The 27,772-nt window shown below is 45.7% G+C and overlaps 1 protein-coding gene across 14 annotated transcripts in view; it reads left to right on the plus strand.

Moving 5' to 3' along the window:
* PLEKHM3 (pleckstrin homology domain containing M3) overlaps positions 1-27,772 on the plus strand; it is a 111,944-nt gene that overhangs the window by 13,181 nt on the left and 70,991 nt on the right. For 13 of the 14 annotated variants that reach the window (XR_004307848.1, XR_004307849.1, XM_032445647.1 and 10 more), the window contains 3 exons: positions 35-245; positions 10,404-11,210; positions 19,792-20,727. Coding sequence is in view for 12 of the 14 variants with exons in the window: in XM_032445647.1 (XP_032301538.1) it covers positions 10,607-11,210; positions 19,792-20,727 (1,540 nt within the window). In the remaining 2 variants the exon portion in view is untranslated. Of the gene's footprint in view, positions 1-34; positions 246-3,222; positions 3,345-10,403; positions 11,211-19,791; positions 20,728-27,772 lie in introns of those variants that run through there. The other variant, XM_015868218.2, reaches the window with a different exon arrangement.

Here is a 27,772-nt window from a genome sequence, read left to right on the forward strand (position 1 = left end):
TTACAGTGCGCTGTTTGATTGCTGTCTTTTGCAGAGATGGCTTGAGACCTCTTGTCCGCATCTCCGTGCCAAAGTAACCAGTGTGTGCCTGACCCTGTGATACTGCTAAGTGCCTCTGAAATGGACTCCTCAAACAAGGGACAGTCTAGAGGTCTTCAGAAGGATTTATCTGCGTGCTCTGGAGGGCAGCAGTGCGGACGTTGGCTTGGAAGTTCGCACTGGCCCTTCCTCTGTCTCACCGGCAGGTAGGAGCCACTGCCGGTGCTGGACCCTTCCACGGTGAGGGATGAGGGATGCTTGTGGTTGTGCCCACTCATAGCACCTCCCGGGTGGGGGCAGCAGCCCCGGCCTCTGCTACGGGAGCTCCATCTGACCATCGTCCCCCATTACAGCCATCAGCGCGTCGTGCCCAGCTGCGAAGGGTCACGGGGTGACATGAGAGAGGGCGGTGGGGCGCAGTGCGGGGCCTGCCAGCTCGGAGCGGCTCCCAGGAGCACAGGCGGCTGCCGGCGGGCCGGGCCGGGGGCATCTCGCCTGGTCCCAGGGTCAGCCCCTGTACGGCAGCTCCCGGCCGGCTGTCAGCGCCCATCAGGCCGGCGGGGCTCAGCGGCGGGGGAGGGAGGAGGGGGTTTGTTTAGAAGCATTAGCCCGCCCCTCCCCCAGCCCCATTAGCGGCCCTTATTAAACCAACACACACAAAGAGCAAAGATGCCCTCGTTAATGGAGAGTCTCCGATAATTACTCTGCTCTGCCGCTTCTTTTAGGGCCTGAATGGCCTTTGAATAATGTTTCTCTTGCTGCGGCCGCAGACAATACCCTCGCAGACCGCTTTAAGCGGTGCCAATCCCATTAGCAGAAGAATAGCGGAGCTCTCCGGACCGGCGGGGGGGCGGCTTCGCCCCGCTCTGCCCGGGGAAGGCCCGGCACGGCGGGCGGGGGCGCGGCGCCCCCAGGAGCATCTCCCGGCCGGGGGCTGCTGGAGGGGGCGCTGCGGGGGACGGAGGCCCGAGAGACCCTGAGGTCGGGCCGGGGCTTTGCAGAGTCCCTCCGCATCCAGGTGCTGCGGGGCACGAAAATGGCAGTGCCGGCTGATTTCGGGAGGGTTAATTCCGCGCTGCACCCCCCGAGCGGGGCTAATTAGTGTGTTCAATAGGCAGCTACCAACCCGAGCTGGAACGGCTCTACCTGAGCCGCTCTCTTTGATCTCCTTCCCACACGATAAGTGAGAACAGTGTATTGCTGGGCTGGCTGTGGTGTTTAATTTAATCATCTGATGATATTTATTTTCACAAACATGAACTCAAGGAACAATTATCGGAAAGGTTTCATCTTGCGCTGAACGTGACAGTTAGCGGCCTTTCTGCGAGGTAATAGCTTCCATGAAGGGAGTCCGTAATTAAAACGTGTGAAAAAAGGCCCTGCTTCAGAGGCGGTGGTCTAATGCTCAGCCGGTGTGAGCTGCTGGGTCTTCCAGTATGGTAAATTGGCATTCATCCTTCTAAGTGGTGCTGGCCCTAGGGGTTCCAGAGAGTTCCCCAGTTGAGGAGAAAGATGCTTGGACTGTCATGAAAAGGAGCCAGACTTGGTAGTGTACAGTCCTACAGTCTGGGGCTTGGAGAAGAGTTCTGCAGTACTTGTGGGAGTCGTTCAGATTAAAGAGCACTCAGTCCTGCAAGCCCTTACAGAAAGACAGCAGAAAGAGCCATGATCTCCCTCTTTTGGCACTGACTTTCATTAGAGGTTCTGAAGTCTAATGGATGCTCAGGCAGTGGGAAGTGACCCCTGTGCATCCTCCTCAGGTGGGCACACAGTTTGGTTTCTCGTGAGGTTTGCCACCAGAGGGCTCCAGTCACTGGGTGTGATGTCAGGCTGTATGCTGATGGCTGCTGAGTGAGGGCACGAAGATGGATCGCAATACAACAGCCATTGCCAGATCTTTAGTTTGCAACAGCTCCTGTCATGCTAGAGAATGGCGATATCTTTAAATGGTGAAAAGTGATGCATCATAGTGACATTAGTGGGCACGGAGGTGGTGGGTTGGTGGTCAGACCTTAGTGGTCTTTTCCAACCTTAATGATTCTGTGAGTCTATGATCTGAAATTTATGACGTTCAATATGTAAAGTTACAACAAAGACATTTTCCAAGGCTCGGATTTCTTCTGAATGGGAGCCTGTTATACTGCGGCCTTGAAGGGTAAGGCTGGTCATTTGTTCTCCCCAGTGTCACATAGACTGAGCGAAGATGTCTGATGAGTTTAAAAAATAAAACACAGAGCCCCCTGCCCAGGAAGGCTCCGTTGTAGAAAGCTGAGGCAGAGGGGAGTACATGAGGAATCAGAGATGTGCAAATATTGTTTAGAAAGAGGATGGGGTCTTCTCCTCCTTTGGGTAAAATGGTCATCGTTGTTTGTGAAAGTGCTTCTCAGAATGGTGAATTAAAAACTTAAATCCAAATGTTCCCTGTGACTGGTGTGAGAAAGATGTGCACAGATGGTTGTACTGGGTGATCTCCAACCTTAATGATTCTCTGATTGTATTTGGTGGAGTCACCATCCCTGGAAGTGTTCAAGAGCCATTTGAGGTGCAGCACTGAGAGCCGTGCTTCAGTGGGCAGTATTGGTGGTAGGTGGACCTTTGGACTACATGATCTTAGAGTTTTTTTCCAATGTTAAAGATTCTATGATTCTCGGGCAAGGCCTCTGCTGTTCCCCCATTGCTTTCTTAGCAGTCTTTTTATGAAAGGTACTGGATTCCCCTCGCGCTGCTGGCTGTGGATCCCCACTATCAGCTCAGTTCAGCAGCACGCGTGGGTGCAGCACTACCTTGCCAGCCCCACACCCACGTGCACAGCCTGTGCTGTCAGGCACGGGGCTGAGGTTACCTGGCTTCACTCGGTTAAGTGTGCCTGCAGGTTATTTTTGCGGGTTATTTCTTTTGTTTTGGTGCGGGGTCCTGCTCTGCATTCTCAAGAAATGAAGTGTTAGTGATCGCCTTGCAGCTGGGCTCTCCCTGGGTGCCGGGTTGCACCGCGGACAGCGCTCGCTGCACCGACCCGTCCCTGCCCGCAGCCTCGGTGCTTCGTGGAGCCGCTCGCGCCGCTGAGCCGCCAGGTGCTCGAGTCTCGTGCGGTGCCTTTGCCCGGGTCGGGTGCGGGCGGCCCCGAGGGCGGCGGCAGGAACCTTGGTGCTGCGGCGCCGTTTCCCGCGGCGGCCGGGCCGGGATTGCGGCAGGACGCGGCCGCGCCGAGAGGGGCCGTGCCGTGCCGTGCCGTGCCTGCGCGCCGCCGGCTCCGCTCCCGTCGGGCCGGGGCACCGGGAGCCCCTTCCTCGCAGCGCGGCGGCCAGGTAAACCTCGCGCGTCCGCGTGCGCTGCGGGTCGGGCGCTCCGCGGGGCCGTGTAACCCGGAGCGCTGGGGCGAGGCCCAACCGTACGGCCGCGGGCCGTGCCCCCGGGAGAGCCCGGGCTCCGCATCTCTCCGCAGTTCCCGGCGACCGTTTTGTCTTTGCTCCGAGCGGCGCGGAGCGTGTCGCCGGTACCGCCGCTTTTGTGCAGCGGGCGCTGGGAGCGGGGGGGGCACCGGCCGTGTGGGCGCTGCAGGAGGCTGGGATGAGCCCGGCGGAGGGAATGGTGGCTTGAGCCTTATCCGTTCTCTGCTCTGCAGATACGTGCTCACCGCCCTGATCCGTTAGGATTTACAGACAAGTCTAATTTTAGGCACTGCATCATCCCACCGAGTGACTACAACAAGTTGCTGCACGTAGGAACAAAAGCATCTGCCTCTCAGTGGGACCAACACCCGCTGAAAGCAAGAGTTCCATCTCATCGCTTACATGGCTTGTTCATTTTGCATGGAAAAATTATGTGCGTTAATCCGAGATTAAAGAATGAGAAATTTAAAACACAAACCAGGACGTTGCATAGCAGAATGAAGGTTGCAATCAGTGCACCATTTCTACAGGGCTGGATCACATTGCCTTGTTACTGTTGCAGTTTGATCTGATGTTTTGCGGTTTCTAGGAGGTTTCTGTAAATATCCCTTGTAATAAAGTTACAGTTGGGTTTGGAGAACAGCAGGTGTTTGTGCTGGAGGAATCAGCTGATGACAGCAGCTGTGCTGAAGGAGCCTGTGGGGGCCGGCAGCCGGGGCAGGGCTGCTGGGACCAGGGGCACCGGGTCACTGTGCTGCTGTGCTGAAGGTCCTTTGTACTCTCTTTCTCCTATACCTCATCCCCAGAGATAAATGTGCCAAACCATAGGGGTCCCAACTATCTGAAAGATAAGAGAGAGGGCTTAGATTGAGGTTAGAAAGGAATTTGTTATTAAAAATATAGCCCCATCAGCATCGACATTCAGCCACAGTAGCTGAGGGAGGCCCAGTCTCCCTGTGTCTGCCTTGCAGTGTCCCAGCAGAGCTGCTCGGGTACCACAGCAAGGAGTTGATTGTGTTTGCAGATCAGGACCACTCAGAAGTCCTTGTGCTGGACAGGTTTGGAATTTAAATCTGTATTTTCTTTTGGCCTCGCTATCAGCTTAGAGAAGAAATGTCTCCCATGTTCTTGTGGAGATGCCTTGTTTCTGGCCCTTGTTGCCTGCAGGCAGTGGCAGCTGTTACTGCCAGGTGTGGGACATACTGGGCTGTGCTGGCTCAGCTGGGGTGGCGTGCTTGTTACTCCCTGCTCCGCGCACCTCAGAGAAACTACTCTGCAGAGCTAACTGGAAGTTAATTGTGTAGGCTATCCTTTGCATAACTGGCTAAGGATTCACTTATTGCATTACTATTTATACCAGCAAGTGTGCTTCATCTAAAAGAAGTCCAAAAGCTTCTTATTGTGCCCTTGTCCTATTTATAAGGAGATAAATCTCTGTATCTGGTAGCCCCCCCTTGTATATGTCCTTCATTACTTAAACATGGCCACCTCCGGGCAGCAAGGGAGGCATGCCGGGCAGAACATTGCTGCACACAGCAGCTGACAGCTCAGCAGCCTGATTTCCAGCAGCCTCTGGAAATGAGTACTATAGAACAGCATCCTCAGGAGTGACATATGCCTTTCACTTCTGTTCAGAGCTCATGGGGACAAAATGAAAATGCCTTCATTTCTGATCACTGTTAAATACATAAAAGACAAGCAGGATCTTCTCTTTGGCATAGTTCTTCTAGAACATATGGACTGGAGAGATACTCACAATTTCAGTTGTGCTAACCAGAGAAGTGTATTAAGAATGTTTTCTGCCCTTAGTCACATACCAGTTCTCCCATTTCCTCTCAGCAGACAAGCTGAGTGGTGATGTCTGATCCACCATGCATCTTCTGCACAGGTGCAGATTTGCACAGTGTTTGCATACCCTGCACTTTGTTCTGGTGTGCACTCCTCAGCTTAGAGTTGTTTCATGTTAATTACTTTTTCCAAAGTGCAGTTAAAATTAAAGGTGTATTACATGCCCTGCTTATTATTCATTAATGTGTGCTTGTTACTGGATGAAGTGTTTATAGCTGCAGTGTTAGTTTGCTATGCGGAGTGAGGGTGCATGGGGAGTTTCTTTGGTAAAGCAGTGGTGCTGATCTGCAGCTGAGGAAGCCTGTGCTTCCACAGAGTGATACCTGTGTACCTCACCTAAATGTCTGCTTCTTCTTCTCACAGAATGTGACATTCTGCTTTCTCCCTGGTTTTCCCTCTTTTCTCTCTTTCTTTTTCTTCTTTTAGTGTGGTAAAGCTCCTGTCAGGGACACTATAGCTAGCAGGTGATTTTTGCACCACAGAAATGGTTGTGCTAACATATCTGCTTGTGCACCTGGCCCTACAGGCAAGCATTCCTGACCAGAAAGCAGCTTTTTCCAGTTTTTGTGAGCTTCTCCTGAATATTGGTGGCTTGTGCCTGATTATCAATCAAGAAGTTCTTCCATGCGACGCCATAAACTAGAATTGTCTGAACATTTTAAGCAGTTAATTGCTCAGTTGGATACTGGGGGAAAGAGGCTTTTCAAAAGGTGCTTTGGAAATGTCATCTAAAGGCAGTTCTTCAGGCCATGTAAGACTGTTGACTATTACATGGCAATCTCTTTGAAACTCCATTTGCCTGTTCCATATGAAAAAATAATGTAGTTTTGTCTTTTTTTATACGTTATTATTTTTGTGAGGCAACATAGGTTTAGTTCAGAGATTTAGATGATGAGTCTAATTAGCTTGTGTGCTGTGTTACAGGGCATAACACTTACCTTGTGCTGGGGGAATGAAAAAGCGCTGGTCAGATCATTGAGAGTGTTTGCTGAGTGGGCCTTGCTGTACTGTAAACAAATAAAATGTCATCTGCTGTCTAGTTACAGCAGGGGGATGCTGAAAGGATGGCACTGTGCATCACCTTACATTGTGCTGCCTCAACTTTTCAGCTTCATTTTGCCATCAGAGTGTGAAAATGATGGTAAAGACTTTGGCAACCACCTGTATGTTGTCATCCTCTCTTCTGGCAACTCTGGTGTACCACCTGACAAATACAACACAATCTCCATTCTTTTCTACTTCCTAGTGTTTTCAGATCTATCTAACTCTAATGGTTGTACTTGAGGAGAACCAAGTAGTAGCACTTCCGAAAAAGAAGAGGGACTGGGTTTTGCTCGCCTCCCCTTTAGCAGAAGAATGAATTTTCTCATTTCCTACCCAGTATTTAACAAATGCAAGAACTGTGTCTTTAAAGGCACTACCATACTGCCATATCTAGTTGAAGTTGCCTGCATAAAGAGACAGGGAAGGAGAACAACTGGAAGATAGGACGGCGGCACAAGCCCTTTTTCCTTAGGGAGCCAAACAGAAAGATGTCTGTTGTATGTACTTCTTGTACGGATTACAGAGCTAAATGGAGCTTTGTTGTCACCAGTTTCTGGTGCATTCTGGCTCTGTTTTTCTCTCCTGTGATAGAATGAGCAGTCCTGGTCATGATGCATGAGCTGGGGGTACACAGTGGGTGTTGTCATGGAGCTTTGTCACTTGCAGGATTACTTTCTGCCATGGCCTCTTCCCAGCTTGTAATTGCAGTGTGGTGACCAAATATTCCCCCTGGAACATGAGGATCCAGAAAAGCACATCAGGAATTAAAAATATCTGATCCAGCATACATTCCCTGGCATTTGTCATCCGTGGTTTTCCTCTGTGGCCAGATTGCTCTGTCAGCTAGATTGGCCTTTGTGGCTTCTTGAGGCTTTGTGTAACCCTAACTAAACAGAAGCTCTATGTCTCATGTAGCATGACCAGCAGTCACTGCTGCTCGCCTCAGCCGTGAGTAATGTGGCTGTTACGCACTTGTAAAGACTTAACTCATGTTGTGAGCATTTATTATCTGACTGCTGCACGTCTGTGGACAGAAGCTGTATCTACAGAAGCTGTTTTTCAGCTGCTACAAGCTGATGCTGAGCAGTTTTTGCTAAGAACAATGCCCTTCACAGCAGCCTGTAGCTTTAGCAGTTTTTAGTTCAAATCTGGGCTGATGCATCCCTCTTCTTTGTATTCACTATCCTAGGCTGAATGTCCTTGGAAAATTTCAGGTGTTTCTGAGAAGCAATACATGAGGCAATACATGTGATAGTAATTTTAAAGGAGTTCATCTTTTGTTCATCATTTGAAGTTTATCATTTTGTTCTCCTTTTCTACCCTTATGTGAAAGGGATGATTCCCACTCTTTTCTCTCCTGGAGGAGTTTTGGATGGATCTGTTTATTGGCATATCAGAACTTGCATTCATTAGTCATGAAATCCCTTTAAAAGTCTGAAGGAAATCTTTGCTGAATGTCACTGTGAGAAGATGCCAACTTGTGCTTGTGGAGTTTTATTGAATCCCAGTGCTGAGGGAACCACTGCACACATGGCACATCTTTCTGACCTGAGGAGGCTGTAGGTGTAGTAGGATGTGATCTGCCCAGCACTGCCACTGAGATCACATTTCCTGTACCTACTGAGGAGAACAGATTAGCAAAGGTAGGGCATGTGAGTGTTGCTCTTTGCATACCATATGATACAGGACCTGCTGCCTTCTCATGACCCTGTGATTCAGCATCTCCCTGGACATGAGGTCAGCTGTAGTTCTACAGCACTGTGCGTGGCTGCATGACTCTGGTAATTCCAGTCTCTAGGATCCAGAGAAACATGAAGCTGCACGAAGTGAGGCCTCCAACAGTTAAGGACAAACCTGTTAATGTAAGTGTTGGCTTTTTCCTGTCCCTTTTCTCCTTTCCTGATGATTTAAAATAAAGAACCAAGCAGCACTGCATGTACTGCCACTGAAATTCTTTCTCTGCAGTGCTTCAGTGGCATGTCACAAACCCTTCTGGAGTGATTGCTGCCCTAGTGCTTGTGTGGGAGCAGGGCTGTGTTCTCTGCCAACTCAGGAGTCTTTGTGCGGTCAGCCTGCAGCTCTCTTGGCATGGGGTTGTGCTGGTGATGCTTTTGTTCAAGTGAAAGCCTTCTGCGGTTTTGCAATTTCCAGCTTACATTCTTACTTTAAAGACGTGCCATGGGAGGATGTGGAATAAGTGGATGGGTTGAAACACACTGTGTTCCTCAGCTTGCTGGAGTTCTAAGGCTCCACAAGCAGAATGCTGCTCTGGGGCCAGTGGCAGGAGTGATCTATGAGAGTGAGCTTCATGCTCCTTTAACGTGATGGTGTGGATGTGGTTGGAGTGGCTTCATTTCCTGCTGCCATCAACTAGTACTACTGCACAGCTTTACAAAGAGCGTTCTCATTTGAAACCACTCCATATCTGTTTTGTTCAGCACTCTATTTTGGTTCTGGCTCTACCATTAGTGTCTCACTCTTCAGTTTGTCCTAGTCCTGGTTTGCTGTGAGACAGGTGAAGTGAATCCTTGAAAAAAGATGGGGGAGAAAGATCTCAGTGTAAAGCCCTGAAGTTTCCAGAGTTATGTATGTGGTTATTTATTTATTTATTTATTTTAATTGGAATGTGGTTAGAGAGGTGATGGTCTGAAATGCTGATCTGTTACACAGGAGGATGAGCTGCTGCTTTCTGGCACAGGAATGTTGTGGCCTCAGTAGTGGGAGGGAGGAGACCAGTGAGTGCCTGTGGAGGTTTTGTGCTCCAGGACTCTGCCCCTATTTTGGGGGGTGCTGGTCTCCTTCCTCCCTATGACTTAAGGTAGGAGTGTCTATTTCAATGACTTTGCTAATTTAAGTTAGGGTAAGGCAAGTCGACTGTTCTTGATATTAAAAAAACAAAAACAACAAAACCTAAAAAACTTTGAATATAAGCATGATGTGTGTTTGATGCTGTTTAATAGATGTTTTTTTTTTCCTGCTAAGTGTAAATCTTCATGGGTCTTGGTGACACTTAGCAGTATTCACAAGCTAATGAGCTGCTAATTATCAGCCTTGTCCAGGCTAATTAGTTCTGCTAAGAGTGTATTAATCTAGGCAGAGCTCTGAGCTAACACAGCTTTACTGCTTCTAGGCCTTGAACTGATGTGGTCAAAACACAAATCTCCTTGACTTCTGGCCATACTGTGTGTGCCTGCTCCAGGTGCTGTGAAAGCTCTTTTCTGCCTGGCACCCAGTCTCTAGGTCTCACTTATGTGCTGCTTGATTTTTCCTATTTGAACCTAGCTTCCCTGTGTATCCCTCAAGCATGGCAACACTATGGATGGAGCTTCCAGAAGGAGAGGTTAGAAGGCAGCAGGCACAGTGAGACAGAAGTTGGCAATGAGACACCCCCTTGTTGTGCCCCAGGAAGTGTAACAACTCTCCCTTCCTTCCTGAAGTGAGCTCAATACTGCTCTTCAGTAGTTACAACCTTAAAGCCATTCTCTATTAAGGTTTTCCAAAACAGCTGCTGGGAGATAAAAGATCTGCAGCTTTATGACAGTAGGGGTTATGGTGTATTTTGTTTTGCTCATAGGATGCGTTATCTTTCTGGGATTTAGGTTGCCACACCGTTTCACACAGGTTCCCAGCAATACTCTAGAGAGAAATGTGCAGCAATCACTCTGCAGCAGCCTATTAGCACTGATTTATTAAATATCACAGTTCTGTTTATGCAGACAAGCAGCAAAGTAGCTGTTGCAAACTAGTGTCAGTCTCCTAAAACAAAGAATGTAAGCAATCCAACAGAAAAAGTTAAAGTAATGAAGGACAGTTGGCTTGCTTTGTAGCCTGATGAGAACCTGAAGTAAGTTCCCTAGGTGGCTGCATTTGTAGTGTTGGTCAGCACTGCCTTCCAGTGCAGCTCTCTAACATTTGGTTAGTAAGTGGTACCACTTTGGCTCCCCTTCATCTAGTGGCCTACCCTGCTCTCTGTTCCAGTTCAAGAAGAGATGACACACTGTGACTGTGGAAAGAGGGATGTGGATAAACACATTTATCTGAGAAAAGGTCTATGCTGACATGATGCTTTGCTTTGTATTACAGGTGATCCGCTATCGCTATGAGTGTGCTTTCTAGAGTGACTACAGCCAACTTTGTCATGGATGTTCAGTCTCGCATCTGAAGATTGGTTGGGTTCCTCTCTGCCACTAAGGAGTGTGTGTGTGGACTTGTCCTACCAGCTCTGAGTTAGTGGTGTGCAGAGGGCAGATGTGAAGCAACCCTTGGGCCCACTGGTAGCACAGGACATGGAAGCTCTTGAAGTTGATGATATTAGCCCTGCCTTGGAAGTGACTGAAGACTTCTTCAATAGTTTTGATAATAAACTTGAGAAGATTGTGCAGCCCTCTGCGGTGTTTGGTGTCCAGGAGGTGCCTGAGCTGGTTGGGCACGAGGTGTTTGATCAGATAACAGAGAGCAGGAATCTAAGGAACGTTGCTTCCTTAGCCAAAAGTAGCCTCATTTGGGATCACTGCAAAAATGGCCTCTTGGAAACCAAAGTCCAGACAGCATTCTCTGCCAAAGATCAGCATGTGCTGCGGAGGGGAACAGCAGCTGACAACCTTGCTTGGTCAGGAGAAGGGGAAACTGCTGCTTTTAACATCTTCAACATCTGCCAGCGGAGGAGGGACAGGCCGCGGTCAGTGAATGACATCCTGGTGCAGAATGAAGAAGCCTCTACGTTCAAGCCAGGACACAACCGCTCACGCTCTGATATCAGCCACGTAAAATGGGGAGTGGTTTTTACTGGCACCTCTCTACAGCAGCCAGCTTTGCCGGGTCAGGACAATAACAGTGCTCTGCTCTCCTACCTGGCACTAACCAAGGGACAGGACATCCAGGGAAACACAGGTTTGTACAGATATGTTATAGTTTCTATTGAAGCAAAGGCTTTTCAGTTTGTTTTTAATATTTAACTCCATAAGGAGCTGCTTGTTTCTAAAAAACAACAGAAAAACACAAAAAGAACCCTATGAGCTAACTCTTAGGATGATGTAAAGAAGCACAACTTTCTTGTCTTTGATACAGCTCTGTCTGTTTGCCTGGTAAAGAGGCCAGTGTTTAAAACAGCCTTCATTTCTGTTTGAAAAACTAAACTGGTTTTACTTTTTGCTCCTATTTTTTTCATTCTTACTCCAAAGAAATAATTTCCTAAACTAAAACAAAACAAAAGCAACCAACTTTGCATGCTAAAGCTATTGGGAGAATGGCGAATCCAAACGAAGTCAGCTTTTATAAAGTAATTAAAGAACAGCCATTAAAAAGAGAGTAGGTATATGAAGCTTTACTGTGAGGCCTGAGATCTGTGTTCTGTTTAAGAAAAGCAGTCCGTAAACAATTAACAGAAACTCAAGCATGCTTTTGTGCCTATCAATATTAAGGCTTCTCTTCCAGCTTTGTGTGGTGTATGGGAAGTCTTGTTATCAGATTGAGGCAGGCATTCCGCAATCTGTATGAGGTGATGCTTCAGCAAGTGATAGTTTTCCCTTTTCCTTTCTCAAGCGGCACACTGGAAGAGGTTGTGCTCAGGGCTTCAGAAACACTCAACCACTGTCTCTGTCTCTATGATTTATTTGGTGAAAGTCAGAAGTGGATTGGGCTCAAAGCTGTATTCAGAATGCCTTTTGTAGTGGACACTCAACAGGGTTGATTCCTGGGATCTTAGAAGTGGAGAAGCGGAGCTGGGAAATAGGCTGACAAGGGTGGCTGAAGAACTTCTGCCAGGATCCCTCTGCAGCCCGGCAGCAGTCAGTACCTCTAAGATGCTCAGCTCACACTTTCCTACTGCTTTTTGATAAGGCTAAAGTATCTGTCAGTGCTTGCTACGTGCACTCCCCGAGCCCTTCTGCATGGGATGCCCATCTCAGAGTGATGGTACCTCCCTTGAGGAATGAGAGCTGTGGTCAAAAATGACCTTTTAACCTTTAGTGTATTCTGTTCTGCTGCTGTGAAGGGTTCAGTAGCAGCAGTATTTCTTCCCTTTGTATTTAGTGAAGAGACTACCTTAGAGTTTGCTGCTACTTTGAGCTGAGCTTAAAACAGAAAAGCAAAACCAAGAAAGTAAGTGTTGCAGGAATGTAACTGCAGGGACTGGTAACTGTACTCCACAACAGATAAAAAATGTATTTGGAGGTTGGCTGAAAGCTGCTGGGGTGGTGGAAGGCACCAGAAGAAGTCGTGGAGGCATCCTTCTCCAGGGCTTTGATGCAGATTAAACCAGTGCATATGAGGTACTGAGAGCAGTTTGCAGCTGCTCCTCAGTCCCTGTGGTGGTGAAGGACTTCCCTCTGGAGCCTGCAGAGGTCTCCCGGTCCTCTGAGGCTGGCCAAGTTGCTGCACAGATTAGCTCTTCACAATCACAATTATTTTTTCATTATCTTCATATTATATTTATTACTCTGAGCTTATCTGTTCCTGCTGCTTACTTTCTCATAAGACAAATAAAATGAAACTGGATCTGCTCCATGTTCTGTGGAGGAAAAAGCTTGAAAGAAGCTATTCCTTTTGGGGCTGTATCTCCGGCCTGCTGGCAACATAGCTAGTGTACCAGAAATGAGCACTTGTGCTGCAGAGCAGTCTCAAGCAGTAAATGGAGCTAGAAAAGAAGGAAGTTGCAAGCAAATTCAAGGCAGTCTTTTGTATTCCTGTGCGTGTGTCCTGGCAAACAAAGGGAGAATATTTCTTTTGTAGCATCTCCAGGAAACTTGCTTAGATCATTAAAACTGTGCATGAGCAGTCTTTGAATGAAAACATTCACGTGACTGTCAAAGATGTTTTCATTTCAACACAACCCAGTCCCAGAGTGTGGGTGCTACAGTGTTTTTCCCAGATAACTTCTTATTTTGCCTGCCACGCCTATGAGAGTGGGGCACTGAAGATCATTCACTGAGTGGAGGAGCACCTGTGTGCTGTAAGTGTCTCAGTTGCAGAGAGCTGATGGCCTGGTGCCCCTCACCAGCAGGCTGTGCAGGTAGGTATGCAGTCAGCCCCACTGATTTTGGCAGTACTATGTTAGGATGCTGCATCTATGGATTTATTGTAGTGCTGCAACAAGGCTAAATAGGCATGTTGAAGAAAATGATTGCCTTAAAACTGGCTAACAAGGCCAAAGTCCACTGACTGGGGACAGAACTTCACCTGCCTCTCTCTGCTGACTGATTTGCCATTTTTTCCTTCTCTTTGTATCTTTTTACCTATCTGGGAACATAGTCATCATTTGGAACACTGCAAAGGTCTGATTACATCTTCAGGAGAAGTACAGAGAAATTTTCAAAAGAGGTTTAGGCCCCAACTTCGTGCAACTCTTGGATAGAGTTTTTTTTAGATGCTCATTTCTGTAGCAGAAATGCTAAGTGCATGACTGCAGTGATGGAGCACCTGGTAGGAAGGCAGGGCCAACCCAGGGGAGATCAGGTGCAATGCACCTGAGTGACCAAGAGGGGTCAAGCCAGGACCCAGCCCATCACAGACTTCATTTAAGAGTTGGCAGTGGAGTTAAGGGTATCTCTTTTGAGATCCCTGTGTACCTGGTGCCTTCTGAAAGTAAGCAGCTTCTTTCCTTGGCTGTTGCATTTAAGCAAACCATCACTTGCTGCAGCCTAGGACCTCGCTACTCTGTTGTCATTGCTGCGCTTTCCATCATGTTACCCTGGCAAACTTCTCTGGTATGTTTTTGAGGAGGGAAAACATATCTGAATTTCTATTCATGAGCAGCACAATAGTGGTTCACAGACTGGTACTGATCTTTGAGTTCTACAAAGCTGCTTTATCCTACTTCAGGGATCACACTGACTTGAGGGATTTCATTTTTCTACTCCTGCACTGACCTTATGTAGCATAAAGCAGTCTCAATTCTGTCTTAACCAAACACTGCCATGCATGTTGTGCTCAGTAGCTGGGTAAGGAGCAGGTTGAAGGGTTGCTGAGGAAGTGCGTGTGAATTGGTGAAGGAAATTACAAGGTTTTTCTTCACCTGAATTGATGGCTTTTAAAGGGAGGACATGTGTGCATTATTGTGGTGTTAATGACATTCATGGAAGCAAGCTCCTGGGCCTACAGATTTTTAGCAACACTTGCAGTCTGGGTTGAGTTGAGAGCAAGATAATCCTTAAGCAAAGGAGCTGATTTATATCTCAATACTATTTGACATGGCTGTCAAGTGTGATGGGGCTTGGTGGTGATAGTGGGGAGTCTGCGCTAGAAATCAACAAGTGTCATCTGCAGGGGAACAAAATTGTTTAGGTTATGTCTGTAAGCATTCTTGTGCAAGTGCTCAGTTTTATTACAGCTAGAGGCTGCTGAAGCCACAGACATGAGCATCTACAGGGTCTGGCTGCTTTGAATTGCAAAATCATATCATAACTGAGAGCTCCTTGGAGCCTTTGACTAGGTGCCATCGAGAACTTGATGCTGAAATTGTTCTTTGATCAAAAGGGAAATTTTTTCTTGAAATTTAATTCATAACTTCAAATGTAAATTGACAGGGAAATGGGAGTCACTGAAATTAAAACAAAATCCTAATTCATCTCACTTCAGCTTTGTTAGAAAATAACCGCTTGGAAAATGTGAGAATCTTTAATTTGTTTGCCAGATATCCTTGCCTTCAGCAGCAGCAGCAGTGACTGGCACTGTCTCTGTGCCTACGTTGTTAGCTTGTGCAGCATTCAGTAGTGTGTAATGCTGTGATGAGCAGGTTCCTGGCAGTGGGTCACAGAGCAGGAGATGGCAGAACCAACAACCGCCACCGTTGTTCTGCTCAGGAAGGAGCCTCAAAGACAGGTGGACAGAAAATTGAGCGGTTGTGCTAAGTAAGGGAGCTGCTGCAAAATGGACTTAGCCAGAGATCTTGAGTGATGTAAAATGCTAAGGGTAAGATGTTAAGACCTCACACTGACACACTGCTGATGGCCACCTAAAGCTGAGCTCCTTTCCCATCTACCAGGGAGGTTTGTGAATCTAATTACTATTTGTGGTCTTGCAAAAACACTCCATTAGCGCTGTCTTTTGTAAGCAGTTGCACATCCAGGGTGGACCAATTGCTACAGGGATGATAAAGTGTTATAGCTGTGTGGTATTGTGTAGAAGACAATAGTGTTGCCATCCAAAAGGCAGATGTGTGGAAACAACACTTAGCACCTTCCTCTCTGGAGAGCAGGAAGCCTCAAACTACTTGGAAATAATCCCGGAAAGCATCCAGCCAGTTAGAGCATCCAATGCCTCTGGAGACCGATCTATTTTCAGCATTAAAAGGTAGGCAAGGAAGAGCTGTGCTTGCAGAGGTTTGGAGCCTTTCAAGATTTGAGGAGACAATTGTTTAAAATCCAACATGAGTTGGATGCCCTCCACTGGGCTGGGGTCCGTAAGTGCTGAGGGCTGTCTAGGCATCTAGCAAGGGACGGCCCCTTCTCCCAAGTTGTTCTAACTTAAACCACACAGCAGGATTGAGCAGGGGAGAAGAGGGTTGGGGTGAGGTGTTTTGTCTAAGATCAGATAGAAATGTAATTTGGATCATCTAATCTCATCTGCTGGATCAGACTTCCCCTCTAACTGCTCTGTCTGATCTGAATGCTGCCCTTGTCCTCTTCTGGCTCAGTCCTGGTTGCTCATCAGGTACCCTCTGAGTGAAGGGGCCACAAGAGCTGACAGAGAGCAGCAGCAGTGCTCTGTCTGCTCCCCTGTTGTGGGGCCGTGGGAAGGCAAAGAGAGTGGAGAAGGCAAGTGCAGTGGGAAGCTTTGAGGGGGGGTCAAGTAAAGAAACTGACAGTGCAGGAGGATTACAGTAAGAGGCACCAGCGAGTTAGGTTGGGAGGGTTACATCCTATGGAGATTGTGTTACAGCATTCCATAAAGCTTAATAGAGTTTTTCATCTCCTGGGGCAGTGCTGATTGCTTCCAGTGATGTTGTGATGACTTTCATAACTGAATTTTCATGTTAGTTGCTATTACAGTACGTAAGACTTTTCCCTTAGTGGTGTTAGCAATCTGCTAATGTAAACAAATGCCTCTGTTTTCATAGCTTTGTCAGTTATTTTGTACTCTTTCTTCCTTCTTTTTGAAGTAGAATTGAGTGAATTTATACAAGGATCAGCAAATGCATCTTCATTTCATTTTCTCACTTATTTTGTCTGCAAAAGATACATGTGCAGAGTCAGATGGAGAATGGATGGGAAGATGGTAGTTTTAAGTGGGAGAGCAGTGGAAATCACAGACAGTTAGTTCCTAATCCTGCAAGCCCCAAGTGAGTCACTAGTCCTGTTAAGGAGGAGCCTATGTGTCTAATTTATTTTGGCAGCAGCAGATTGAGGGTGTTCTGTCAGAGGGCTTCCCAAGAGCTTTGAGAACAGTGTGATCAAAAACGTAGGGCTTACAGGAGAGTGGACATAAAACAGTGTGCAGAATGGAGGTTAACAAAAAGTACAAGTAAATGAGTTGGCCAACTTGACTTACAGAGTTAGTGGTAGAGCTGGGAGGAGAACCCAGAGGCATTTCTTAGCTCGTATCTCTGCTTGAGTCTGCCATGCCAAAACTGTACTTAAATTGGGAAATTGTTAGCGAAAAACTGTTTTTGTATTTAAGGTGACTTGCACAGGTTTCTGCAGCTGTGCTCTTTGACCACATGTCTGGCAGTGCCATCTCTCACAACTCAGGAGCCTTGTGAGACAGCAATCCATCCTGATAGAGTGTTTCAGGTCAGAAAGGCATCTGCTGAGTTCTATAAGAATTTTATTCAAGGTCTAGTGATGAAAGCTCTGTGACTTGTGCTTGTCTGTGAGCACCAGAGAATCCAGGCAGGAATACCACCTCAAAAGTAAAGTCCTTCAGAAGAGAAGCATTTCCAAGTTACTTGGTATTGCTGAAATCAGAAATGCTTCTGCGTTGCAGAGTAGGACACGTTTTCCTGGGACACAAGTATGTCAGCATATTTCCCTGTCCTTAGTTGCTGCATTTCTGCTTCCTTCTGCCTCCCTCCCCCTCATTGGTTGAAACTGTAACTCCAAATGGTCCAAGCACGGGCCATTTACTGTTACTATTTCCACTATTATTTATTTATTTACTTATTTAATACTTCCTCAGTTTACTCTCCATGTGTCTGTAAGGAGGAAGAGATGCAGAGGTTCAGTTTGAGTTGAAGGTGGATGGTAGAGGTGGGAGCATTTGCTCTCTGAGTGGAAAAGTGTTGGCTGGCACACTGCACATGGAGGAGATCTGGGAACAGGGGGGCCTTAAGGGTTGTGTGTGTGTGTGTGTGTGTGTAGATTTAGCATGTCTCTGCCAGCATCTACTGCCCTGACCTAAACAAAATGAGGCATTTGAATGATAATCAAGTTGGCTGCTGATTTCATCTCATTTAGAGGGTGGAGCTGAGCTTGAGGGAAGGAGTGGGGTGAAGAAGGGAGAAGAGGGTGCCTCTGCGAAAAGCAGAGAAGGAGAGAGAGCCTTTCAGTAACTCAACAAAAGATGAGCAAACCTGTGTGCAGATGAAGGAGGGGTGGCTGGGGGAAGGTTATGAGTTGTCTTATTATGGAGAAGCTTGAACTGTCATCTGTACTTGATAGAAGCGAGAGAGATTGCAGTTGGAGCTGCAGAAGCGCTGCCTCCCTGATTGGATTAATAAAAGGGAAGATGACTCTAGAATGGATGCCCATTATCTGCACTACAAAGGGATTAGTGTGGGTTTCAGATAAATTAATGGCTTTTGAGTTAGCACAGAAATACTAATGAATGTCAGGGCCAGAGATGGATAGTGAACGAAATTGGTTCTCTTTTAGTGTGTATATGCACACATGTGTATCCGTTTGGGATTATGAAAGCATGCTTTTTCTCAACCATTTCAGGTTTTAGCTTGGGCTTTCAGTTTTCATAATTAGATGAAATATTCTGGAGTAGCACATTTGTCTGCAATATACAGTTGTATTTATTTATTTTCAGCCTTTCCGTACCTGGTGTCAAAACAGTGATTTTTAAAGTGCTATGATTTTTGTTGTATATACAGCAAACCTTTATAGGTAAATTCAAGAGTGCTTTATGCACGTGGTGTTGAGCGCAGTCTCCATTCTGTGTATATGAGCTACATGGGGAAGCTGAGGCCAACCAAAACTTAAGCATCCATTTTGTTTGCGTGGATGGGAGGTAACATCCTTTCCTCACTCTTTACTGCCTGTCTCAGGTTTGCTTACTCGCACTAAGTATTCCCAAACAATTAATTCTTATGGATATTGATTAAGGTTGACTGAAACTTGTCTACTTAATCCTATAAATGCTTATCGTTGGGCTTCACTGAGGGCAGTCCAGCCAGCCCTCCTAGGAAGCTGTGTGGGGATGTGGGACCGTACATGCAGCTGCATCCTGTGCTCTCTGCTTCCAAGCTCTCTCAAACCCAGGTACTTTGCATTGAAGACATCCTAGGCACGCTCACAGGTGCTCATGTTTGACACTTGTTAGAGCATGGGCTGTTGACCTGAGAGGTAGCTGGTCCGGTGGTGATGCTGGAAATGTTTCCTGCCTCCAGCTGCCTACCCCATCCTTCTGAAAGGCTGTGGGGCTGAGGGCAGGAACTGCTGGTTGTGAAGATGGGCACGTCCAGCCCATGATGAATGAGCGCTCGCACCCGTCGGCAGCGCCAGCGGTGGGGCACGGCTCGTCTGGCGCAGCGGTGCTGCCCCCTGCTGGGCGCCGACGGTTTCGACAGTTCTAACTGTCGTGCAGCTGCGCCCCTCCGCGAGGCAGAAGGGTAGCGAGGTGCTATTTTGTCTTCCTATCTATCTATCTATCTATCTATCTATCTATCTATCTATCTATCTATCTATCTATCTATCTATGTCCAAATGTATTTTAGTTCACTATAAATTAAACTAGTTTCCGTGGGCCAAGTGGTATCTGCTGGTGATGGTAATTGTTAAGTGATCTCTTTGCCTTCGTGGCTCACGAGCTTTTTCCTCCTTTTCACCCCTCTGTCCTCTTCAGGAAGGATGTGAGAGCAGGTGTATCACATGAACGTGTGGTGGGACAAATATCAAATGTAGTGACAGATTCACTGTGAGAGATGTCCAAGCGACATCATCACTCCTCTGTGCTTAGCATCATTGTGCTGCCACTTGTATGTTCACCTTATAACACTTCTGGACTCCATTCTGGGAGGCTTGCACTTTTTTGTTGCTCCGCCACTCCTACTGGATTATTGCTGAAAAATTACCTTTGTCCCTGTTTCCCTGCCCCCCCTCTCTGTAAAGTGCTTGGCATCTCTGAGTAAGCAGTGCTATGTTTTTGATAGTGATTGTATTTTGTAGTTATACCATATTGGATAATGGCTATTTCCATGGTCTTAGCCTCCAAATACATCTTGTATGATCAGTAGAAAAGTGTAAGGCAGTATGACTGAGCAAAGTGAGGTGTTGTTTAAAATGAATTAATGTTCTCATTTTGTTTCTTCTAGAACACAAGCCAACGTTCCCAAATATTCTGAAGAAGGGATACTTAGAAATTAGAAGAGACAATGACAGCTACTGGCAAACCTGTTATGCTGAGCTCTCCCCATACAAACTGTACCTATATTGCCTGGACAGCAGTGGCAACCAGACTCTTCCCACCATGTATCCGCTCGTGCATTTTCAAAGAGTCACTGTTACTGGTAGCATTGAAGCCAAGGTGGTGGAGGCTGTCCTGTCGGACAACTCTCAGCTGCAGCTGAAGGCAGAGTCATCATGGGAGGCTTTGGACTGGGGGCGGAAGCTCTGGGAAGCGATGCGTGCTTCTGTGCCTACTTTGACAAGACAGCCAGAGCAAGTGGAGAATGTGCCAGAGCCTGACAATAGCAGTGACCTTTCTCAAACTAATGGATTGGTAGAGAAGCCGATGGAACTTTTGCTGTCTATGAATTTGACGGAAAATACTAAAGAATGCCCAAATATTCTCAAATCGGGGACTCTATATAGGTTAACTGTCCAGAATAACTGGAAGGCATTTACTTTTGTCTTAAATAGGTCTCATCTAATGGCGTTCCAACCTGGTAGGCTTGATGAAGACCCTCTGCTGAGCTACAATGTTGACGTTTGCCTGTCGGTTCAGACAGATACTCAAGATGGCTGTGACTCTTGCTTTCAGGTCATTTTTCCTCAAGATGTCCTCCGCCTGCGTGCAGAGACCCGTCAGAGGGCCCAGGAGTGGATGGAAGCACTGAAGACAGCAGCCAATGCTACTAGAAGTCTAGGTCAGAACCCACAGGTCACACTTCGAAACAAACCTGGAGATCGACCCTTTGGAAATGATTTCAGGAAGAGCAAGCGCCAGTCTGTGACAACCAGCTTCCTCAGCATCCTGACCACACTGTCTCTAGAGAGAGGGCTCACAGTTCAGAGCTTCAAGTGTGCAGGTGAGCAATTAGACAGCAGTTTCTGCACCCTTTCCTCCTCTGCAAAGGCAAACAAATGGAAAATCACCTGGAAGAGCTTACATTTGTTTTAGCAGTATACAGTTCTCTACCTCTCACTACTGTCATAGGCACTTTGGTGTATTGATCCTTCTTTGCTCTCTAAAATGTGGAGAAAAACTTAAAATATATGCAGGGACTCTCCAGCACCTGATGCACAGTTCTCATATGTTAAGGTTGTGCACACACAGCGTACACTATGTGGGCAGGGCTTCCTTACTGGGCAGACGAGTTGTTTTCAAAGGACGGTGCACAGGTCGTCCAGAATCAAAAGGACCTGAATTCTGGTTACAAAGCTGGTTTCCAATATCAAGGACTTGTGTATTTAATTAAGAAGTCTCCTTAAAGTTGTTTTTGGAGCTCATTTTCAGTGTTGAGCTTTCTGAGTAGACTCCTTAAAGCCATGTGTATATTTCCATGACCTACCATCATTTGGTGGCACATGTTCTAGCACTGAGATTCTAGCATGAGCTTATCTGTTCATCACTTCCCCTGAAGTAGAAATGAAAACATGGCCTTCAGGGTCTGCATCTAATTGTGAATCTCAGTTTATTTGAAATGTGACTCTAGTTCCAGGCAGGAGTGTGATTTTTATCCTGATTTAGAATGAGGTGGAAATAGAGGGGACCCATATGAGTGCACTGTGGAGCCATTTTGGAACCTTGTGCCAAAATTGTGCTCCATGGGCTGGCTTTAGTTACGTTCACTTAAAATTGCCAGCTGCATCAGTAGCAGCTTTTCAGTGGGTTTTCATCTTTTGTTGTGGAAGCTGCTAGGGTTCTGCATCCCCCTGGGATGGGGATATGTCTGGTTTGAGGTTCTCCTGTTGCTCTAGAACCACACCTGGCTTTCTGGGGTCTGTGAAGGGCCAGCTGGCTTGTCTGAATCCCTGCTGGAGGAGACCCAAGCCCCCAGAAATACGTGTTGCCTGCAGAGCTGGGTGTCGGTGAGGCTGGCTCTGTGGTGAACACTTGCACATATGCCTCCTGCTCACCTCTCCACGCTGCATGACACTTCTTTGGTTGCCGGAGTGTCATAAAGGTTTGCCTCATGGCAATTATCAGTTTGGTCATGTTGTTGGGGCTTCTGCTTGAATTCAGTCCTGTTCTTGGCTATGAACTATAACTTCATGTCTTGTTTTTCTGGGACTAATTATGTGCCAAACTCAATTGAACGTGCCTGAGTATCGCAACAACTCTGATTAACTGTGTGCCATTGGGTACCTAAGAGTGTAAGCAAATATCTGCTGCCACTAAAACAGGGGCAACAAAGATGTCTTACCTTTAAGAACAGTTGTGAGAATAAAAGTTGGCAGGAGACTCTGGACATAGTCAAACAGGTAACCCCAACATGGAATCAACCTGATGTGGTACCTAGCAGACAGCCCTTGTGAAAGTCAAGAAGTCAGAAGAATTATATGTCTCATTTTAAGATAACATCCCACATTGTGTTCAAACTCTATTCCTTTCTTCTTATTTCTTTTCATTTCAAACTTGATGGAGGAATATTTTCTAATTTTGCTTTATCCGCTGACTGAGGTCCAGGAGAATTTCAAGGTGGTGTTTCCAGCAGGAGCAGGTTCTGTAATGGCAACAAAATGTGCATCTGCAGTGTGAGATAGATTTTAGTTTTGTGTTGTGTCATGTGGGAAGAGATTCTTTACTAGGAAGGAGTGGATTTCCTCTGCCAAACATGGGATACTTAGTCTGAACTCATTTGTGTTCCCCACATAAATGAAGTATTCTGACAGTGCTCGTCACGTTGTGTCTTTTCCTGTGAGATTTTCCCAGTGCTCCTGTGTGCTCCTTTTAGTTTGCAGAACTGAACAAAAGCTCAATTCTCTCTTGCTCAGAGAAATTTGAATTGTGAAGAGCCTGTAAGAAGCATGCCACCTCTTGGATTTTGGATGATGCCACTGGGGCTACCTGTACCCAAGGATGGGGGGATACATAGCGTTTACTGTGGGAGCATACCCTTTGCCAATTGCCCTGAGACCCTCCGAGCTGATTAGTAAAAGTCAGCTGGTACTTCTGGCTGTTAACACAGCACAAAGAAACGAATGATTTTAATTATATCTGAGAGAAACTGAGAAATCTTGACTGGCTCAGAAAAGTTGTGCTGAGGAGACTTTGGAGACGCTAAGGCTCCCTCCTTATACCTTGCTTCCTGCAGGCAGTTTGTGTTGTTCCCTGCGTGGGCTGCTGTTTAAAGTAAGGGGCCTGCTGTTGGTAATTACATCTTGCAGGCATTGAGAGCAGTTTTCCCCGGGGCTGCTGGGAGGGGTAAGCTTGGAAAAGGATGAGGAGGGGGAGAAAGAAAAGTTTTGCTGTGAATTCTTCAGCCATTTAGTGCAAATTCCTGTAATTACCGTCTTTGTGTCCTGTCCCAATGGCGCATAATACAGCAGAAGCCTTTCCTAATTGAGACCTTACAGGAGGTACAAATCCCTCCTTTGTTCGGCCTGACAAATTAGTGCCAGAAAGTGGCAAGGTCCGAGTGGGAATCAAAGGCAAGCAACACAAAGATGGAACTTAAGGCTACAGTAATAACCCTCTCTAGTCCTGCGGGGGTGGGAGGGAAGGAAAAGTAATGACCAATGAAAAATGAAGGGTTTTTTTTTTTTTGTTATAAATTCCCTTGACATGACAGCACCTCAGGGCTGCTTTATTTATTTAGGAAAAGTGATTAAATAGTAATACAACAGGGCAGACCATTGTCTCTCAGGCTACCCCCCTTCTTACAGACCCCCGCTGCCTTGGCTAATTGATTGACAATGAACCGCTGATAAAGAAGGTTGTTGGGAGGACCTGATGGGGGAGAGGTTGTGTTTTTGTGGGTTTCTTTTCCCCCCTCTTTGCAGCCTTTGTGCAGTTCTCCTCCCCGTTGTGGTTTTGTTGGGGTTTTTTTTAGGTATTTTTTTGTTGTTGTTGTTGTTTGTTTGTTTGAATTGCCCTCTGTATCTCCCTTTTCCTTTCTCCTTTAGTAAAGGCTTTTCAAGGGACTGTTCCCAGACAAACAGCTGACGTTCACAAGCAGGTAGGGAAGAATGTCTGCACTTCTCTATTGACAAGTTTATCTTGGAGTCTGACTGGCACTTTTCAACTCAAGCCAGGATGGTAGTGTCAGATGTAGTCATAGGGCAGGGGTACAAACTGTTAATACACTGGAGTCAAAAGGAGGAAAAAAAAGTCTTTTTCTTTGTCAGCAGATACAAAATCGTGTAGCTTTCTGTTGTGGAAGACAGCTCATCATTTCAAATTACAAGAAATAATGCCCTATCAGGCTGTTGATAATGTGGAGAGGCACGCTTTTATAAACTTTTTCCTTTGCTGCCACTAGTTGTATTTCTGACTTTGAATGGCCACACATTTAGAAAGCTGAATGACCTAGAAACTACTGGCACTAAAATGGCACCCTCCTCTGTCCTTTATGTATTCATATAGCTGCAGGTTTGCTCCTGTTGTGTTGCTATTGCATAGGGTGTACCAGTGTTGCCATGGGTAGCGTCTGGGGCTCTGAGCTAGAGTGACATTTCAGGTGAAACCTCTTGTCCTCAAAGGGGTATGAAGTGAAAGCTGGTTGCAAGTGCAAGCTTGTAAACATTAGGTTTTATGACTTGATTGGTTTTTTTTTGTTTGTTTGTTTGTTTTGTTTCTTTTAATAATAAAATTAACATGACATGTTATGGTGATCAATTAGTTAGGTTTTTTTGGTTTTTTGTTTTTTACTTATTTATTTTACCTGGATTCAACTGTTCATATGACAAATGGCTTCAGTCAGAACATGCTTGTGGCTTCCATCAGAACATGTTTGGCAGGTACAGCATCTTACCAGTGGTGGTAGCCACTCCAATGACATTCCTTTCTCCCTGTTAGGTTATCCATGGGCTCCTAGGGAAGAGCAGTTAGCTATCTGACCTGGAGAACCCCTTCTGGAGGTCTGTCAGGAGCAGAATTGCCCAGCAGCCCTTGTCATTTGCTATTCCCTTGGCTTGTGCCTTCATTTTTCTGTAGATGAGGAAGGTGGCAAACCTGACTCCTTTTTTTTGCATGGCTTCTATTCTTTAAATGTTTTTTTTTCTTTTCACATTTTATTTTATTTTATTTTATTTTATTTTATTTTATTTTATTTTATTTTATTTTATTTTATTTTATTTTATTTTATTTCTCCCTTTCCTTCCATTAAAACAAACATTTTTTTCCAGTGTTCAGTCTGCCAGGAGCACTTGTTGCTTTGACAACAAGTCCTAATGGATGTGGGAGTTTCTGCTTTCTGCAAAATGTACTCTGCACCCTTTTGTTTCTCTATGTGGCTTTCCTCACACCTGTTTTGGAGTACCTTCTGTCTTTTCTTCTCTGCTTCCTCTTTGACTTGTCACTTGTCAGAGAAAACGAATATTGCTATTATGGCACCTCTGACTTGGCTGGCTGAGCTGATAGCTGGGAGCAGAGTAGCCAGTGGTAGTAAATGTGCTATTTCCTGAGCATGTACTCCTGTCACATTGAGCAGCAGGTGGAAAGCTGCTGGCTTTCAAGGACATAGTCTACATCTAGTGCTGTGATCCTGTGTGTAGATGGGGAGAGCAGCTCAATGTGCCTACGTCATGTAGTCTCTGCTCTTGCTCCCTTTCTTGGTCTAAAACCAACTCAGACTCTAGTAGAAGTTAACTCAGTCAAAAATAGTGTGTTCCTACTAGATTGCAAGGCAGTAAGTATGATTAAAAATAAAATAGATTAGCTGGATGCTATGCTGACGTAGTTCAACTTTCTAAAAAGCCAGGTCGTTGAAAGGCAAGGATGCTCCTTTGAATTTAGCTAATACTTAGTGAACTGTTATCGCACTCAGCACCTATTTGATAGCAGTGAGTAACAGAAATACAAATAGCAAGGGACAGATCTTAGCAAACATAGCACAAAAATAAAATACAAGATCCTCTGGAAAGCTGTCAGACTTCTTGTCAGTGTTTTATTTCCCAAAAATAATTGTTCTCACCTGTCCAGGACTTAGAGGATTGTGCTTTCTAACTACTGTACTTTATGCTTGTTTTCATTTCATTTGATCTCTTTGTTCCAAGATGTCAGCAGATCTTCCTCTTACCTGTATTTAAGACTTTGGAATGCCCAGTAAGAATGTGTTTTTGCATTGTAAAGGTTTTGTTACTTCATTACCTTTAGAACAGCCTTTGGGTCCTGTATGTCACTTCCAGGCCATGTTTCTATTGATTAAGAAGTAAAATTTCCACTGATAATAATGGTATGTCAGAAATCTTAGCCAGAGCCAGTTGAGCAAAAAGACCTTGTCAGTGGTTAAAGTAATATTTGAAAAGTACGTTGCGCCTAAATGAAGCTACTAACTTATTAGAAGGTGTGGAGAAAAGGTTTCTATGCCAGGGTAACTTGAATTAGTTGAGCAGGCAGTGCTTCATCTGCTGTGCACCTGAATGTTTCAAAACATGAGGTTACTGGTCCACAGGGTCTTTGATCATGTGGCAGCTCATTTGGCTGGCATTAGAAGACGTTGCACGGTGTCTATTTTGTTTGCTTGAATTGATTAAATCTCTTATCAGTGATCAGTTTTATGTTCACATAAGACATTGCATTTTCAGAAGTAAAGTAAATGAGCTTTTCAGTTTTAAGAGAGCTTGACTGTGGGGAAATGGCAATGAAAGCATTAGCTCTGTGTAATCTCATCACAGTAAGGTAATTTACCTAGCTGTTATTTGTTTGGTGCCTTTGCAGAGCAAGGTTTCCTCCTTTACTGGATTTTGTTTGAGATTGGCCTGCTGCTGCCTATAAAGGCAGCTCTGTTGAGTGCCTGGCCAGTTCAGTGCCTGTCCTGTACCCCTGCATTCTCTTCGCAGTCTTCTGCTGAGATTTTACTACTTCGCATCAGCCTTGGAGGCAGAACAGCTGGTACACAGGTCTTGGCTGATAAATCTATGTATTTCTGCTGGAGAGTTTAAAGTGTACCTTTGTGCCCTGTGCTGGGATAGGTCACCCTATTCTAATCTTTCCACAAGCAACTCTTCAGGTTTTTAGCGAGTTGTTATTGCAGTTTTTTTTGAGTTTGTTTTGTTTTTTGTTTTTTTTCCTTCCACTTTAAAATGTGGTTTTGTTATCCAAGGTGGTGCTGGGAGAATGAGCTCAGTTTTGCTGAGTGAGCATGTCTACTCTTAGCATAGGCTCTATTCTTCTCCTTAGCAATGCCTTATTTCCTCCAGGCTTTTGAATCCTGAGAATTAATTCTGCTGGCCACAAGGAACTTTTGACTATTTTTTTGTCCATTTGTCTAGTGAAGCCATTCCAGGTGTATGTCTTGATGAATTAATTAACAAAGTCTGAACAAAAGAATTAACAAGACCAGAAAGTCTAGATGTCCATGTCTCATCTATGTCAGGATAGAGAAAGCTACACCTGGAAGAATGGTTTTCAGCCTTGAAAACTCTTAAGTCCCCAGATACTTCTCTGGAGTGTAGGGATCACATCACAAGAACCTATTTCATTGGCTGGGTTAGCATCTTTTAAATCAAGCAGGTCAGCTCACATGTCAGTGCAGTGTATTATTGGCAGAACTGCTATGTTTATATGAGAACAGAAGAAATGTAGGAGAGGTTAGAGGATGAACCATATGCTAGCTGCTGGGAGGGTTTCAGGTTCTTTACCTGTCCTTCTGCAACACTGATGGGCTTATACATCCCTGTGCTGTGTAAATCTGAGCAGTACATATGCCCAAGGTAGCACTGTGGTAGTGATGTGCAACCAAGAAGAAATTCAGCTAACATTGGTGAAGAATGTATAAGAAAAATTAAAAAAAAAAAAAAAGAGCACAGTTTCTCCTCATGTTAGGAGATACAAAACCAGCTATGTATTTGAATGGAAATGGCAGATTACTTCAACATGTGTTCATAGCCACTTCATCAAGTAAATGGAGCTCAGCAAACTGGGGAGCCTTCAGTGTAGATAAATGAGTGAAGAGTGCAGAATAAAGT

The sequence above is a fragment of the Coturnix japonica genome, chromosome 7, assembly GCF_001577835.2.
Source record: "Coturnix japonica isolate 7356 chromosome 7, Coturnix japonica 2.1, whole genome shotgun sequence".
NCBI classification, from domain to species: domain Eukaryota; kingdom Metazoa; phylum Chordata; class Aves; order Galliformes; family Phasianidae; genus Coturnix; species Coturnix japonica.